This window comes from Gopherus evgoodei, chromosome 10 (genome assembly GCF_007399415.2).
Source record: "Gopherus evgoodei ecotype Sinaloan lineage chromosome 10, rGopEvg1_v1.p, whole genome shotgun sequence".
Classification (NCBI taxonomy): Eukaryota; Metazoa; Chordata; order Testudines; family Testudinidae; genus Gopherus; species Gopherus evgoodei.
Window position 1 is genome coordinate 18,219,564 of NC_044331.1, and position 12,369 is coordinate 18,231,932.

The following is a 12,369-nucleotide window of genomic DNA, read 5'->3' on the forward strand; positions in this document are numbered from 1 at the left end:
CTTCCATGGACCCTGATAGACAGATGGCACAGCCGAGAAAGTAGGTGTGGTGGGTTGAGTATTGGGTGTAGCCAGGGCTCCCTGGAGATGTAGTGATTCAACATATCTCCTGTGTAGCTGCCAATAACAGACCTCTGCTAGTCACACTTTACTGCTGCCCACTGCTGAGGCTGGAAGCGATACAAACACCACCTGCACTTTACTAGGTAAAACTGCATCGCAAGCCTCACGGGTTAAGGGGTGTTTGTGTGACAATAGTTGCTCCTTCCCCAGAACCAGTGGGGCTGAATCAAGTTCACAATAAAACATAAATGGGGATCATTTTAAATAATAAAACTATATGCTTCTATCTTAATTTTTTAGACACTTTATCTCCTCTCTTGAATGGCATTACCCCAGTGCCCTATTACTCTCGGATGTAAACCCTGATAGGAATTGGCTGCTTGTCGTGAAACTAACATATAACACTTTACAATGCATTTACACATAGGCTTTTATTCAGAGGGATTACAAAGTGCTTTACTAACTACCAGGGGCGGCTCTAGACATTTCGCCACTCCAAGCATGGCGGCATGCTGCGGGGGGCGCTCTGCCGGTCGCCGGTCCCGTGGCTTCGGTGGACCTCCCGCAGACGTGCCTGCGGAGGGTCCGCTGGTCCCGTGGCTTCAGTAGAGCCACGGGACCAGCGGACCCTCCGCAGGCACGCCTGCGGGAGGTCCACCGGAGCCCTGCCTGCCGCCCTCCTGGTGACCGGCAGAGCATCCCCCGCAGCATGCTGCCCCAAGCACGCGCTTGGTGTGCTGGAGCCTGGAGCCACCCCTGCTAACTACAAACCAAAGAAATGCAGCACCTTCTGGGAGAAATGTGACAGCTATTTAACAGCACAGAACAACACAACAAGAGAATTTAGCACAACACATGAAGTATGCCATATGCAACTGATTTTCATAAACGTGTGCAAAAATGCATGTAAAATTTCCACATGCAATTATCGCAGTTATGACAACAGCTTACTCACATGTCAACTCATATATGCATTTACTGAAACTGCTTATAAATTGTGCATGAAATAAACACACAATTTTGCATATTATAAGAAAGAAAATCTGGGCCTGACAGTGCAGAGGAAATACTGGTAGTAATTACCCAATTTGAAATTTGAAAAGGGCACAGGGGTTAGTGTTCTTGCTCTTGTGAAGAGTGCCATGGGATCTTTAATGACAACAAGTTGTCAAGCACAGTTTTATGCCTCATCTGAGAGATGACTCCCCAGAAAATGCACTAGCTAGTTTAGGATGAAAACAGATTAGCCTAATAATTCAAATAAAACATTCTCAATCATAACTGGCATAAAATTCCACAAGATAATGTCCATTCAGGAAATGTAAATTCAAAACCTGATGGTGTCAGTTAGGTAAAGAGTCAAATCTTTATCAGTGGGCAATACTACAGAATGGGAAGGAACATCCATTAGATATCAAACAAGAATTAGAATGTATGAAACTTTACATATTATTTGATTTGAAGAAATAAGAAAAGTAGTAAAACTAAATTACAGGCCAAACTCACGTTATTGCTGCAGGTTTTGTATCGAATATTCCGACCTTCACAATTCCTGAAAAACACAAAGGCTTTGACTAGAAGTAATAGTTTAAAAAATAGCATGTTTTACAACTAGTTATTCTCTTGAAAACTGGAATTATTGCTCTTACATACTCTGTCCCCAAAATGCAAGGTTTAAACACAAACCTCCGCCATAGATTTTGGGAACTGAATAGGTTACACTGCTGTCCACCTTATGAAAAACAGTTTGGCTTTTCCTGTTAGGTTTCATTTATATTGTGATCCTAACCTATTGCAAAGTTTATGAAAGACACATTTACTTCATGAGAAGGTTTCACAGCGTACTCTATGCCTGATTCGGAGCCTAACTCAACGGACTTCAACAGACATTCTTCTGATGTATGTGGGGCAAGTCAAAGAAGAATCTACATTCTGCACATAACTAATGTGTATTGATTTCATTTTGATCATTTTTGTTTTTGCAAAGAAATAGCTGCCTGCATTTCAACTTCTTCCTTTTCTCTCCCATTTTTCTCCAGTGGTCTGTGCAATTCTCCTGGCTCACAGCCAAATGAGCAGAATGTATTAGAAAAACTTCCTCTAGACTCATGCCAGTCTTATTTGAACTGAAATACTATAAATGTAATATATGTATTTCTCCAGTGATCCTAAAACGAAATACCGAGACAATTCAAGTCTTTTACAGTCTTCTGTTGCAAGCTGAAATGGCACCAATTTAAAAAAGGAATTGTCCTATAACCGCCCGTTCATTTAAGCACTGTAACCGCTTTGTATTTATATATGTATCAGTGGAGGCTTACACGCCACTGATTAAGGGCTCGGTTAAATACGTTTGCCAGCCTTATACAGAGCACTTAATTCATAAGCAGCCCCAGTGGCTGGAACTTTTCATGGAATAAGGTACTACCGATCATGAGTACAGGTGATTGAATCTAGCCCTCAATCCTAAATTCAGATTTTAAATGACTTGATAAGTAATTAATTAAAATTAACATAGTTTCTAAAACTTAGAATAGTTTTAGTGTTTATAAAGAACTGCTTTCCATGGAGAAAAATGAGTAAAACCTACTAATTTGCATCTAGTGTACTGAATTTCCTTCTTTTTGCATTATTTCCATTTCAAAAAAATTAGAAAAATATCCAGTAAAATGTATAAGAAACTGAAAAAATATTACTATAAAAAGAAGTCATTGGAGGTTGGAGCAAGAGCAAAGCTAGCTGTGCTGAAGAGGAGGCTCCCCTAGCTCAAGATAGCACTGCTTTATTGCCTCCATTTCCCTACCGTGCACAGAGATGGTATGTGTTAATTATGTTTTCAGCATTAAAAAAAAAGTGAAAAAGTTGTTTCACAATGTGTATTTCCGGGACATAACAATAATAAAAAAAATACACAAAAAAGCTTGCAAACTATAAATTTGTCAAGGTATAGAAAACATATGTTTTTCCCACAAGGGAATATATTAAAAATATTAATGAAACCACACTGGAATTTATATTGCAACAATTTATTGCACTCATTTCACAGTTACTAACACATTGATAGAGTATTGTGGCTGTTTTCTGCAAATGTTAGTACATTCAAAGATCCCTGTGCAAAATGCACACTGGGAAACAGGAACTATTTTAATAATAGTCAGCTTTAGCCATGTATTTCATATTGCTGGGACTTGACTGACATATCACATTACAAGCCTTCATTAAGAGAAACTGACTTCCTGGCTATCATACCATATATTGTGCAATCATAACAAAATGGGAATTTAAATACAAGCGATAAAGGTTTTGAACAACGTAAATCAGCAGGAATTCAATAACAAAAGTAGTTATGGACCGAATGGTGAAACCCTTAAGCATGTCCATAATCCTTTCTTATAATAACAGACCCACTGGATTACTCCTGGGTGAAAGGACCACAGGGTCAGGACCTATATTAATCCATCGTTACACTTCTAGGAATTAGAACAAGAAGCAATGGGCTTAAACTGCAGCAAGGGAGATTTAGGTTGGACATTAGGAAAAAGTTCCTAACTGTCAGGGTAGTTAAACACTGGAATAGATTGCCTAGGGAAGTTGTGGAATCTCCATCTCTGGAGATATTTAAGAGTAGGTTAGATAAATGTCTATTAGGGATGATCTAGACAGTATTTGGTCCTGCCATGAGGGCAGGGGACTGGACTCGATGACCTCTCGAGGTCCCTTCCAGTCCTAGAGTCTATGAGTCTATAATATTGAATTTAAAGGGTTACAGTCAAATACTTTTGTACTGTTTGGTGGTTGGTTTGGTTTTCAGATTGTTTTGTTTTACAGACTCTTTACTGAGGGCAGTTTCCTCTCAGACCCAATCAAGGCTTGTTTGTGGGAGTCAGAGCCGGCTCTAGCCATTTCGCCGCCCCAAGCACGGTGGCATGCCGCAGGGGGCGCTCTGCCGCCCACCGGTCCCACGGCTCTGGTGGATCTCCCACAGACGTGGCTGCGGAGGGTCCGCTGGTCCCGCGGCTCCGGTGGACCTCCCGCAGAAGTGCCTGCAGATGCTCCACCGGAGCCACAGGACCAGCAGACCCTCCGCAGGCACGCCTGCGGGAGGTTCACCGGAGCTGCCTGCCGCCCTCCAGGCAACCTGCAGAGCGCCCCCAAGCATGCACTTGGCGTGCTGGGGCCTGGAGCCGGCCCTGGTGAGAGTTGCGTGAGCTTTCTGGGCTGCACAGTTATGGGTAAGTAGCCCTTCTCTCACAGATGTGGAATGCTATATTAGCAGGGTGGATAAAAATCAATGATTTAAAAAAAAGATTTATTTTATTTTAATTTAAATAAAAATTAAATTTAGTGCAGGTTTATTTAAAACAATAAACCTATTTAAAATCAGTGTTGAAAAATTGACAACCTATGTTAAGGACTAGTCTATTAAAATCATTTAAATTAAATACTAAAACATTATTAAGCAGTACACATTTGCTGCCAAGTTTTAAAGAAAGTCAAATCCCTGAATGGAGGAAGTCACTGGCTAAGTACCTGGCAACAGAATTTGTTGAAGAACTAAAACAGCTTTTGACAGCAGTTGACTCTTCTGCAGGTGCAGAGAGAATTCTGTCTTCAGTTAATTCAACTAGCCCAGTTCAATAGCTGACTAATTCAAAGTTTAAAAAGCAATTGGGAGCTGTCAAGGTAGGAAAGTTTGTTTTCTTCTTCCAATCTGTGAATAAAGGCAAGGTGTGAGAAGGTGAAGAGATGGTTTTAGAATCTTGGTGGCCAGAAACAATCAGTTCAATTCATTAACAATAGATACTTCCTTTGTTTAATATACCAGTTTGTTTTAAAATTTCAAAAACCATTTTTTCTTACATAACCAGCTCTTTTAAAAATAGCTTTAAAAACACATTAAAATGCTGGTTTTGTGCATTTATAATTGTATTTGAATTCCCATCCAAATCACAAGTAAAAAATAATCATCCTCTAGTAAATAAGAAATGCATCATTCACCATTTTCTAATAAAATAAAAATATAAAAATTAAGAATCTGAATAAATATAAGGTAAGTTATATAATCCCTTAAATAAATACATATAAATATAGTGTATCCTTCTGGCTATCAAAATGTAGCCTCAAAATTTAGTGTAAAGCCTACATTTAGTTGCAAATTAATGTGTTCTAATGATTACCAACTAATGAGAATCAACCTTTCTTTAGGAAAATAACTAAAAGATACAAATACAAAACAAAATTAAAATAATCAATTTTAATGAAGGTTTCCTGCTTTCAGATTTAAATAATGTTAAAATCAGCAATTTAAATTGATTTGATTTAAATCAATCCACCTTGCTTACTACGCATTCCACAGATACCCCCTTCATCATGCAGTCTAATCACAAATCTTAAACTCAGGGGAAGATATCCAGGGACCACTGGGAACAGGCTGTTCCCTAGCAGTCTGAGCTAGGGAACAGCTATGTATCTGAAGTCTTTGTTCTCTATACTTCTGTGACGTTATGAGTCTGATCTAATATCTCATTGAAGGGTGACAGGGCCAGAAAGAGTTAATTAATGCACAGACTGACCTGTCGCATGGCTGAACTTTAGAGACTTGTTAGGAAAATATGTAAATGAATAAAGCTTTGAAATGCAAGTCTGCATTGTTAGAGGTAGAAGGATAGGTGTTTGCTCAGGTCTTGTAAGCAAACAAGTCTTGTCTGCTGCTATAGCTTTAATTCAAAGATCAAAAAAGGAATATTAAAATTTATGATGATACTTGAGTGAAATAGTATTACTGTCTATATGTCTCTTTGAAGGTTGTGGTAACCTGTATCAAAACTGTTTAATGGATAAATTACCCTGTGCTAATTGCCAGGATGTTTGGGAGAAGACATGTTAAGCCTATTGTTTTCTCAGGCCAAAAGGCTGCTGGAAGCGTTTAAGAACCCTGGGATGCGATCCTACTTAATCTCAGACCTGCTTTGGGTTTCAAGAAGGGGAAACCGTAGGCCATAAGAATTGAGATCCCCAAGTCACTGACTGGAGCCACCCTGAATATGGACATTGGACTATAACTTATGAACTATTTCTAAAAGGACTTTTGGCAACTACAAGCTCACCTCTGCTATGTATCTGAACTTAAAGAATTGAATTCAACTCTGTATGTATATTGATCTTTTAACTAAATCTCTCTCTCTTCTTTAATAAATTTTAGCTTAGTTAATAAGAATTGGCTAATAGTGTGTATTTTGGGTAAAATCTAAGTTATAATTGGACCTGGGTATGTGGCTGATCCTTTGGGATTGGAAGAACCTTTTCCTTTATATGATGAGATGAGATTTTCAGTAATCATCATCATTTCTGACGTGTGTGTGGATGGAGGCCTGAGGCTGGGCACTTTAAGGGAACTGCATTGTTTGGACTTCCAAGTAACCAGTGAGGTACTACAGAAGCTGTTCTGTGCTGGTTTGGTAAATCTAAGTATTGGAATAACCACCAGCTTCTGGGGTTTGTCTGCCCTGTTTGGTTTGCAGTTCACCCTAATTGAGTGACCTCAGCTGGCTCCCATGGGCAGCACCATCACAACTTCCTTTACAAAGTATAGCCAGAGAGAGAGAGAGAGAGAGAGAGAGAGAGAGAGAGAGAGAGATCTGAGGCCATTGTGATGGAAAGTTCCTGTTCAGTCCATCATTGCTCATCCAGGGATTGGGACAGGAGACACTACAGTTGTTAGCAAGGCATGGATGGACTGAACCCCCCTACAACTGCATGGGATGGTTGGGAGAATTTGAAGCCCATCACTACTACATGGGACAAAGCCCCCGTCATTACTCATCTCCAGTGACTGGGGATGGGAAAGCCACAGGAGACAAGCTGCTCATGGCAGTCACTCCAGCCTATAAGACTATTGTAACTTCTGAGGTCTTCATGGCCCCAGCAGGGCAAAGAGGACAGGAGCGGCAAGGGAGAGAAGCAGTGTGACACATTGCCTGCATGTGGAATGAGTCGTTTTTGATAATAAGGTGGTCACAAGTGATCTTCCCTTTACACACTGGGCTAAAGTACACCACTAGTTTGACATGGACTTGAATGTCCCCTTTCCTAAGGAAGGGGGCTTTTCTGCTCCACTGAGTAGGGATGCTTTCTTGAATCGGGGCCTTAAATACCAAGAATGACTCACTTAATGGTATAAAAAAAAAACATTAAGTGAGTCATTCTTGCCATTTAAGGCCCCTACTCAATAAAGTCTCCCTATTCAGCACAGCAGTTAACCATGTGCTTAATTTTTTTCCTGAACTGGGGCCTCAATTATTTATCTGACTACCCCTAAAGATTTATAAAAAACACTACATTTCATACACATGCACAGTAATTGGTTCACAAAGAGAATAAAATCCTTCCCAACAGAGCATAGGAGGAGAGGAAATCACAGCATAGCTGATGAGGAGTAAAACCATAGCTGTAGGTATTGGGCTAACCTGCCATTTAAACATCTCCTTAGAGAATATGATGCTCCCCCTCCACAAGTCCGCGAGCAATCGCTCCATGCTCCCCACGCATCCCAGGCCCCTTCTTTATCTTCCTCAGAACGTGCAATTCTGGAGGTCTGTAAATGCAAAAAACACAAAACAAAACAAAACAAAAAGGTCACTGAATTTGCTTGGAGTATTTTACATTCTTTTGCTGATTATTTACCTTTGGAAGATTACTGTTCTGGTACAGGGCAACAAGATTCATATTCAAAGATTTATGTTTCAGATTAAGTTCATATTTTAGTTACACTGACAAAAGAAACAGACTACATGAACATGAGGTTTCCTCAATACCAGGCTCACTGTTTTACGGCTATTGATTTTGAATGTAGCTCTCAAGAAAGCATGAAGAAAGTTTGCATGTTTTTTCTGTGCCATTTTACTATTTCCTACATTTTCTGTAGTACTAATAGGGATGGAAGGATTCGATTTTTATCAGTAAATGTTGGTAAACATCAGTGTCACTGTACACACACAAACCAATGACAAAATTTCCATCCATAATAATCAGAATTTAAAGATAGGCAAAGAAAAATGCTGCCTGAGTTTAATTTAAAGATACTGACTTTGTATATTTTGACAGATGATGTTGATAATTTGTATTTTAATGGTTATAAAGCTTTAAATTATTGAATCTCAAGACCTGTCATTAAATAATTGTCTGAGCTCCTCCCATAATATCCCTCAACTATGAACATTATTTATTTATTTAAATCTAAAAATATGCTTAAAAACAAACATATATATTATCAATCAACATTTAAAAAAAGGAATTCTGCCAAGCCTAGGTATCAGACACTTATATTCAATACTCAAACGCCAGAATGGAGATGTGGTGGTGTCATGGTTACAGGGCAGGTTGTGCGTTAGACACCTTTCAGTCCCTCTAAAGTGCACCCTTCAGATGGCAAGCCTGGCTCCTTGCATCTCTCCCAAAGAGTAGGACTCCACAATTCAGCCACTCTCAGACTGGATCTCTGGCAGCCCCCTTATTTACTGGAGAAGTCTGGATGTCTAGCAAACTGTTTCCAGGAAAGAAAGGGAAGACTTGAGAGGCAGGTTAGGTTCTGTGATTAAAGGCACTGGACTGGGATTAGGAAAGATGGGTTTAAGGCCTGGCTTTGATACATATTTCCAATGTACTCTGGCAAGTCACTTACGCTCTGTGCCTCAGTTCCCTCTCTGTAAACTGGAGATAATAATACTTCCTTTGTCCCACCCATTACCTGTCCTGTAAAATTTTGGGGGGCAGGGACTGTCTCTGATTAAGTTATAAACATAAAAATTAGCCCGTAACTCAGCTGGGGCCGCTGCTTTACCATGTTATATCTGACTTCATGTTATATCAGGTGGCGTTATATCGAGGTAGAAGTGTATTACAAATAATGTATGAAAACAATAAATGCAACTAACAACAATAATAAACATCAGTAAAAGGGAAGTAGAGTCTTTTTTCTTCCTCCATAATATTAAATACCCCTAAGATGGAGTTGCTGCTAAGTGAATTTAAAACATAATTCACAGTTTTTCATAGTCTGAACTTTTGCAGATGAACACATCATATTTTGTCTTACCAGGTTACACAAATGATAATCCCTGCACAAGAAATTTACTTCCCAGTATTACAGACTGTCGAGAAATCGATCAGTCAGCACATTAGTCCATTTGGTATGAGAAGGATCTTAAACTGTTTTCACTGGCAGAACAACAGTATTTTGACTTTTGCCTAAGTTATTGTATGCATTCCAATCTGGTTACTTTTAACAATTTCTCTTAGACACAATTAAAAAAAAATCTTATTATCACTACTCATTTCCTATAATATGATGTTTCCATCATATTATCACTACTCATTGCAGGGAGGGATAGCTCAGTGGTTTGAGCATTGGCCTACTAAACCCAGGATTGTGAGTTCAGTCCTTGAGGGGGCCACTTAGGGATCTGGGGAAAAAAATTGGTCCTGCTAGTGAAGGCAGGGGGCTGGACTCAATGACCTTTCAAGTTCCCTTCCAGTTCTAGGAGATTGGTATATCTCCAATTCTTTCTTTCTATACAAACAAAGACACCTCAAGAACTGCTGATTATCCACAGTTCTCACTGAGGTCCCAGGAATCTGCAGAGGCTCAGCACCTATCAGGATCAGGGCCATTGTGAATGGTTCCATGGTTTTGTTGAAAATGAGCATGACACATCAAAGACTGAGTAGCTTTTTATCATTCAGAAGAGTGTTTAAATATATGTATGCATTTCTGTTACTGTGGTGCGGCTCTGTGGGATACTTTTCCAAAGGAAGTCAGGCAGAGTGAGATTCTGATTATTTTCAGGTCTATACGCAAGACCCATCTCTTTCATAAGTGCTACGACGAACCCCCAAATAAGAAAATGGGAGAGAGAGAAGCAGAAGGTAAGAAGAAACAATACTAGCAGCAAAATAAAATGCGTATCTAGAAATAGGGCAGCCTGTGAAAAAATCACCTTTTTGATCACACTGCGGTCTATCAAATTGTTGTATGGGCTTAGACATCACTGTGTTTCTCTCTAGACATCTTTTTAAGGTACATATGTGGTCACCATTACCATACCATCAGGATATCTCATGAGCATTTGAAAATTACACCCCAAAGCACTGCAATCTTGGAGGTGAATCAAGTCTTGAGTTTTACAACCAAATTCTGGTTGCAGTGAAGTCACTTGGAATTATTCCAGTAACTTTTAAAAGAGGACCAAGATTAAAGACCTAAGAAGTAATTTGAAAGCAATTTGAAAATTGAACCACTTAATTAGGGAGCCTGAGGCTCCTCCCACAGACTTCAACAGGAGCAGAGTAGACTTCCTCATGACAAACTTTGATCCCTTTGAAAAATGAATAAAATTATGTTCCTCTATATCCCCTGCTTTATAAAACACGCTGCCTTTCCATTTTGCAGAATTATCCAAAATCCTCCAAAAAGCAATATTTTGGAATGTGGCAACTCCTTAATCCAAATAGGCCACAGTTAAAATGTAATATAATCAGAATTAAGGACTAACTGTATCCTGTTTAAAAGAATTGTTCATCATTCTGAATCGAGATCCAGCCTGTGCTCTATGATGAAAGAATGGGAAAATCAAATAGCAATTTTCTCAAGCATTCCCTTCTGTTTTCAGTACAATTCTTTAATGGCTGTTCTATTTACATCCTACTTTTACCCTTCCATGTTTGAAATTTCTAAAAAACTTCCCCCCCCCTTTCTTTCAAGGAAAAGACATGCTGTGCAGATCTTCTGTAACTAAGAGGCAAATGATGACAAATCCGTGGTTGCTAGTGCATTTATATGATGGGACTGCTATCCTAAGGAAATCAGAATTTTTATAAACAAACTACACTCTGTGAGGAACGGCAGCCATTGGTTACAAATGGAATGAGATCACCACAATCAGGTGATTTCTGTGATCCACAAAGCTAATGCTACTAACATCACTAAAGGATGAATGATATATTGTGGATAAAATGAAGTAAAAGAAATAGCTTCCCTAAGATGATACAGAACATGAACCAACATCTGCCTCAGTCCAATCACAGATTGACCGAACACAAAAAGTATTCATCAAAGCTTTCTTGAAATGATTATATATACAGTCAGTTATCTCAACAGCAGATCGTTTCAACCAATCAACCCATAGCAAAGCCATTTATGTAATTAAGAACCTTAAATCTCTGTTCTAGAAACTAAGTATCTGATTCAGTGCTCTACAAAGTCAGTGGAAATACTCCCCCTGATTTCAGTGGGCAAAGAATTAGGCCTCAAATAGCTAAACAGGAGCATACAATCTCATGTAAGAATGGTGCACCTTATCAAAAGATGTTGCAGAACCCTAACCAACCACTCATCCTCTCTCTCACACACACAGACAGGATGAATGTATTTGCCAGTAAACACCATGAGACAAATTAAAAACTACACGAACCTCCGCTCCAGTTTAGAAGCGCCTTTAAAATAGACAAAAATATTTACCTTGATCTCAGCTATATCAAGAAACCCAGGCAATTTCAAAAAATTAGGCCATGTCTTAACACCAAAACTAGTGAACATGTAACCATCTGTTTGCTCCATATATAAAATAAAATTTCCTAGATCCTTACCTAGTCCCTTTACACAGCACTGCTGAGATCAACTGGATATTAGGGAAAGTTCTCTGCAGAGCCACAAGAGCACTTCTTAAGTTTATTCAATTACTTTTAAGTTTGTCTGAAACTAGATGGTTCTGAGAATGGACCTTTTATCTCTACGTAAATAGTTTATGTTTAAACCAAGTCACTGGTGACGAAAAGCTATTACCAATTGATTATCAGTTGATTACTACATGGGAAATGTGTTGGTTGTCACTCTCCTGTTTCTTGAGGATACCTTTAAATAGGCAGACAGACAGACCCGGGCTGGGATGCCTACACTGCTGTTGCGAATTTTACACTTTTTCTATGGATACACAAAGGACTTCTTTCTTCACTCCTGTCAATATGACACTTTGCGCTAGCATTAAACTTATTTAAAAAATGAGCAATATCCTTGTTGGATCACCAGATTCAAGCTGCTGGGGATAAACCTCGTTGAGCAGGAGCCTTAGAAGTTTGCATTATTTATTTCAATGGCCGTCTCCTTTCTTCCCCTCATTTACAAATCCAGATGATTCTTAAGAACCAAGTTAACTGAGCTCAGAAGAGATAAAGATCTGATCTTATTTTCTTCCAAGGGTATGCCCCAAATCAATCATTTAAAAGGAACCTTAGGTATTGTAGTTCAATTGT

The 12,369-nt window shown here is 39.1% G+C and overlaps 1 protein-coding gene across 3 annotated transcripts in view; it reads right to left on the reverse strand.

Annotated features, from left to right (window-relative positions):
• Positions 1 to 12,369, reverse strand: part of ADAMTSL3 (ADAMTS like 3) — a 292,061-nt gene that overhangs the window by 152,396 nt on the left and 127,296 nt on the right. For all 3 annotated transcript variants that reach the window (XM_030578650.1, XM_030578651.1, XM_030578649.1), the window contains exons 4-5: positions 7,530 to 7,657; positions 1,570 to 1,615 (exon numbers count right to left, since the gene is read on the reverse strand). In XM_030578650.1, the coding sequence (XP_030434510.1) occupies positions 1,570 to 1,615; positions 7,530 to 7,657 (174 nt within the window). The remainder of the gene's footprint in view (positions 1 to 1,569; positions 1,616 to 7,529; positions 7,658 to 12,369) is intronic.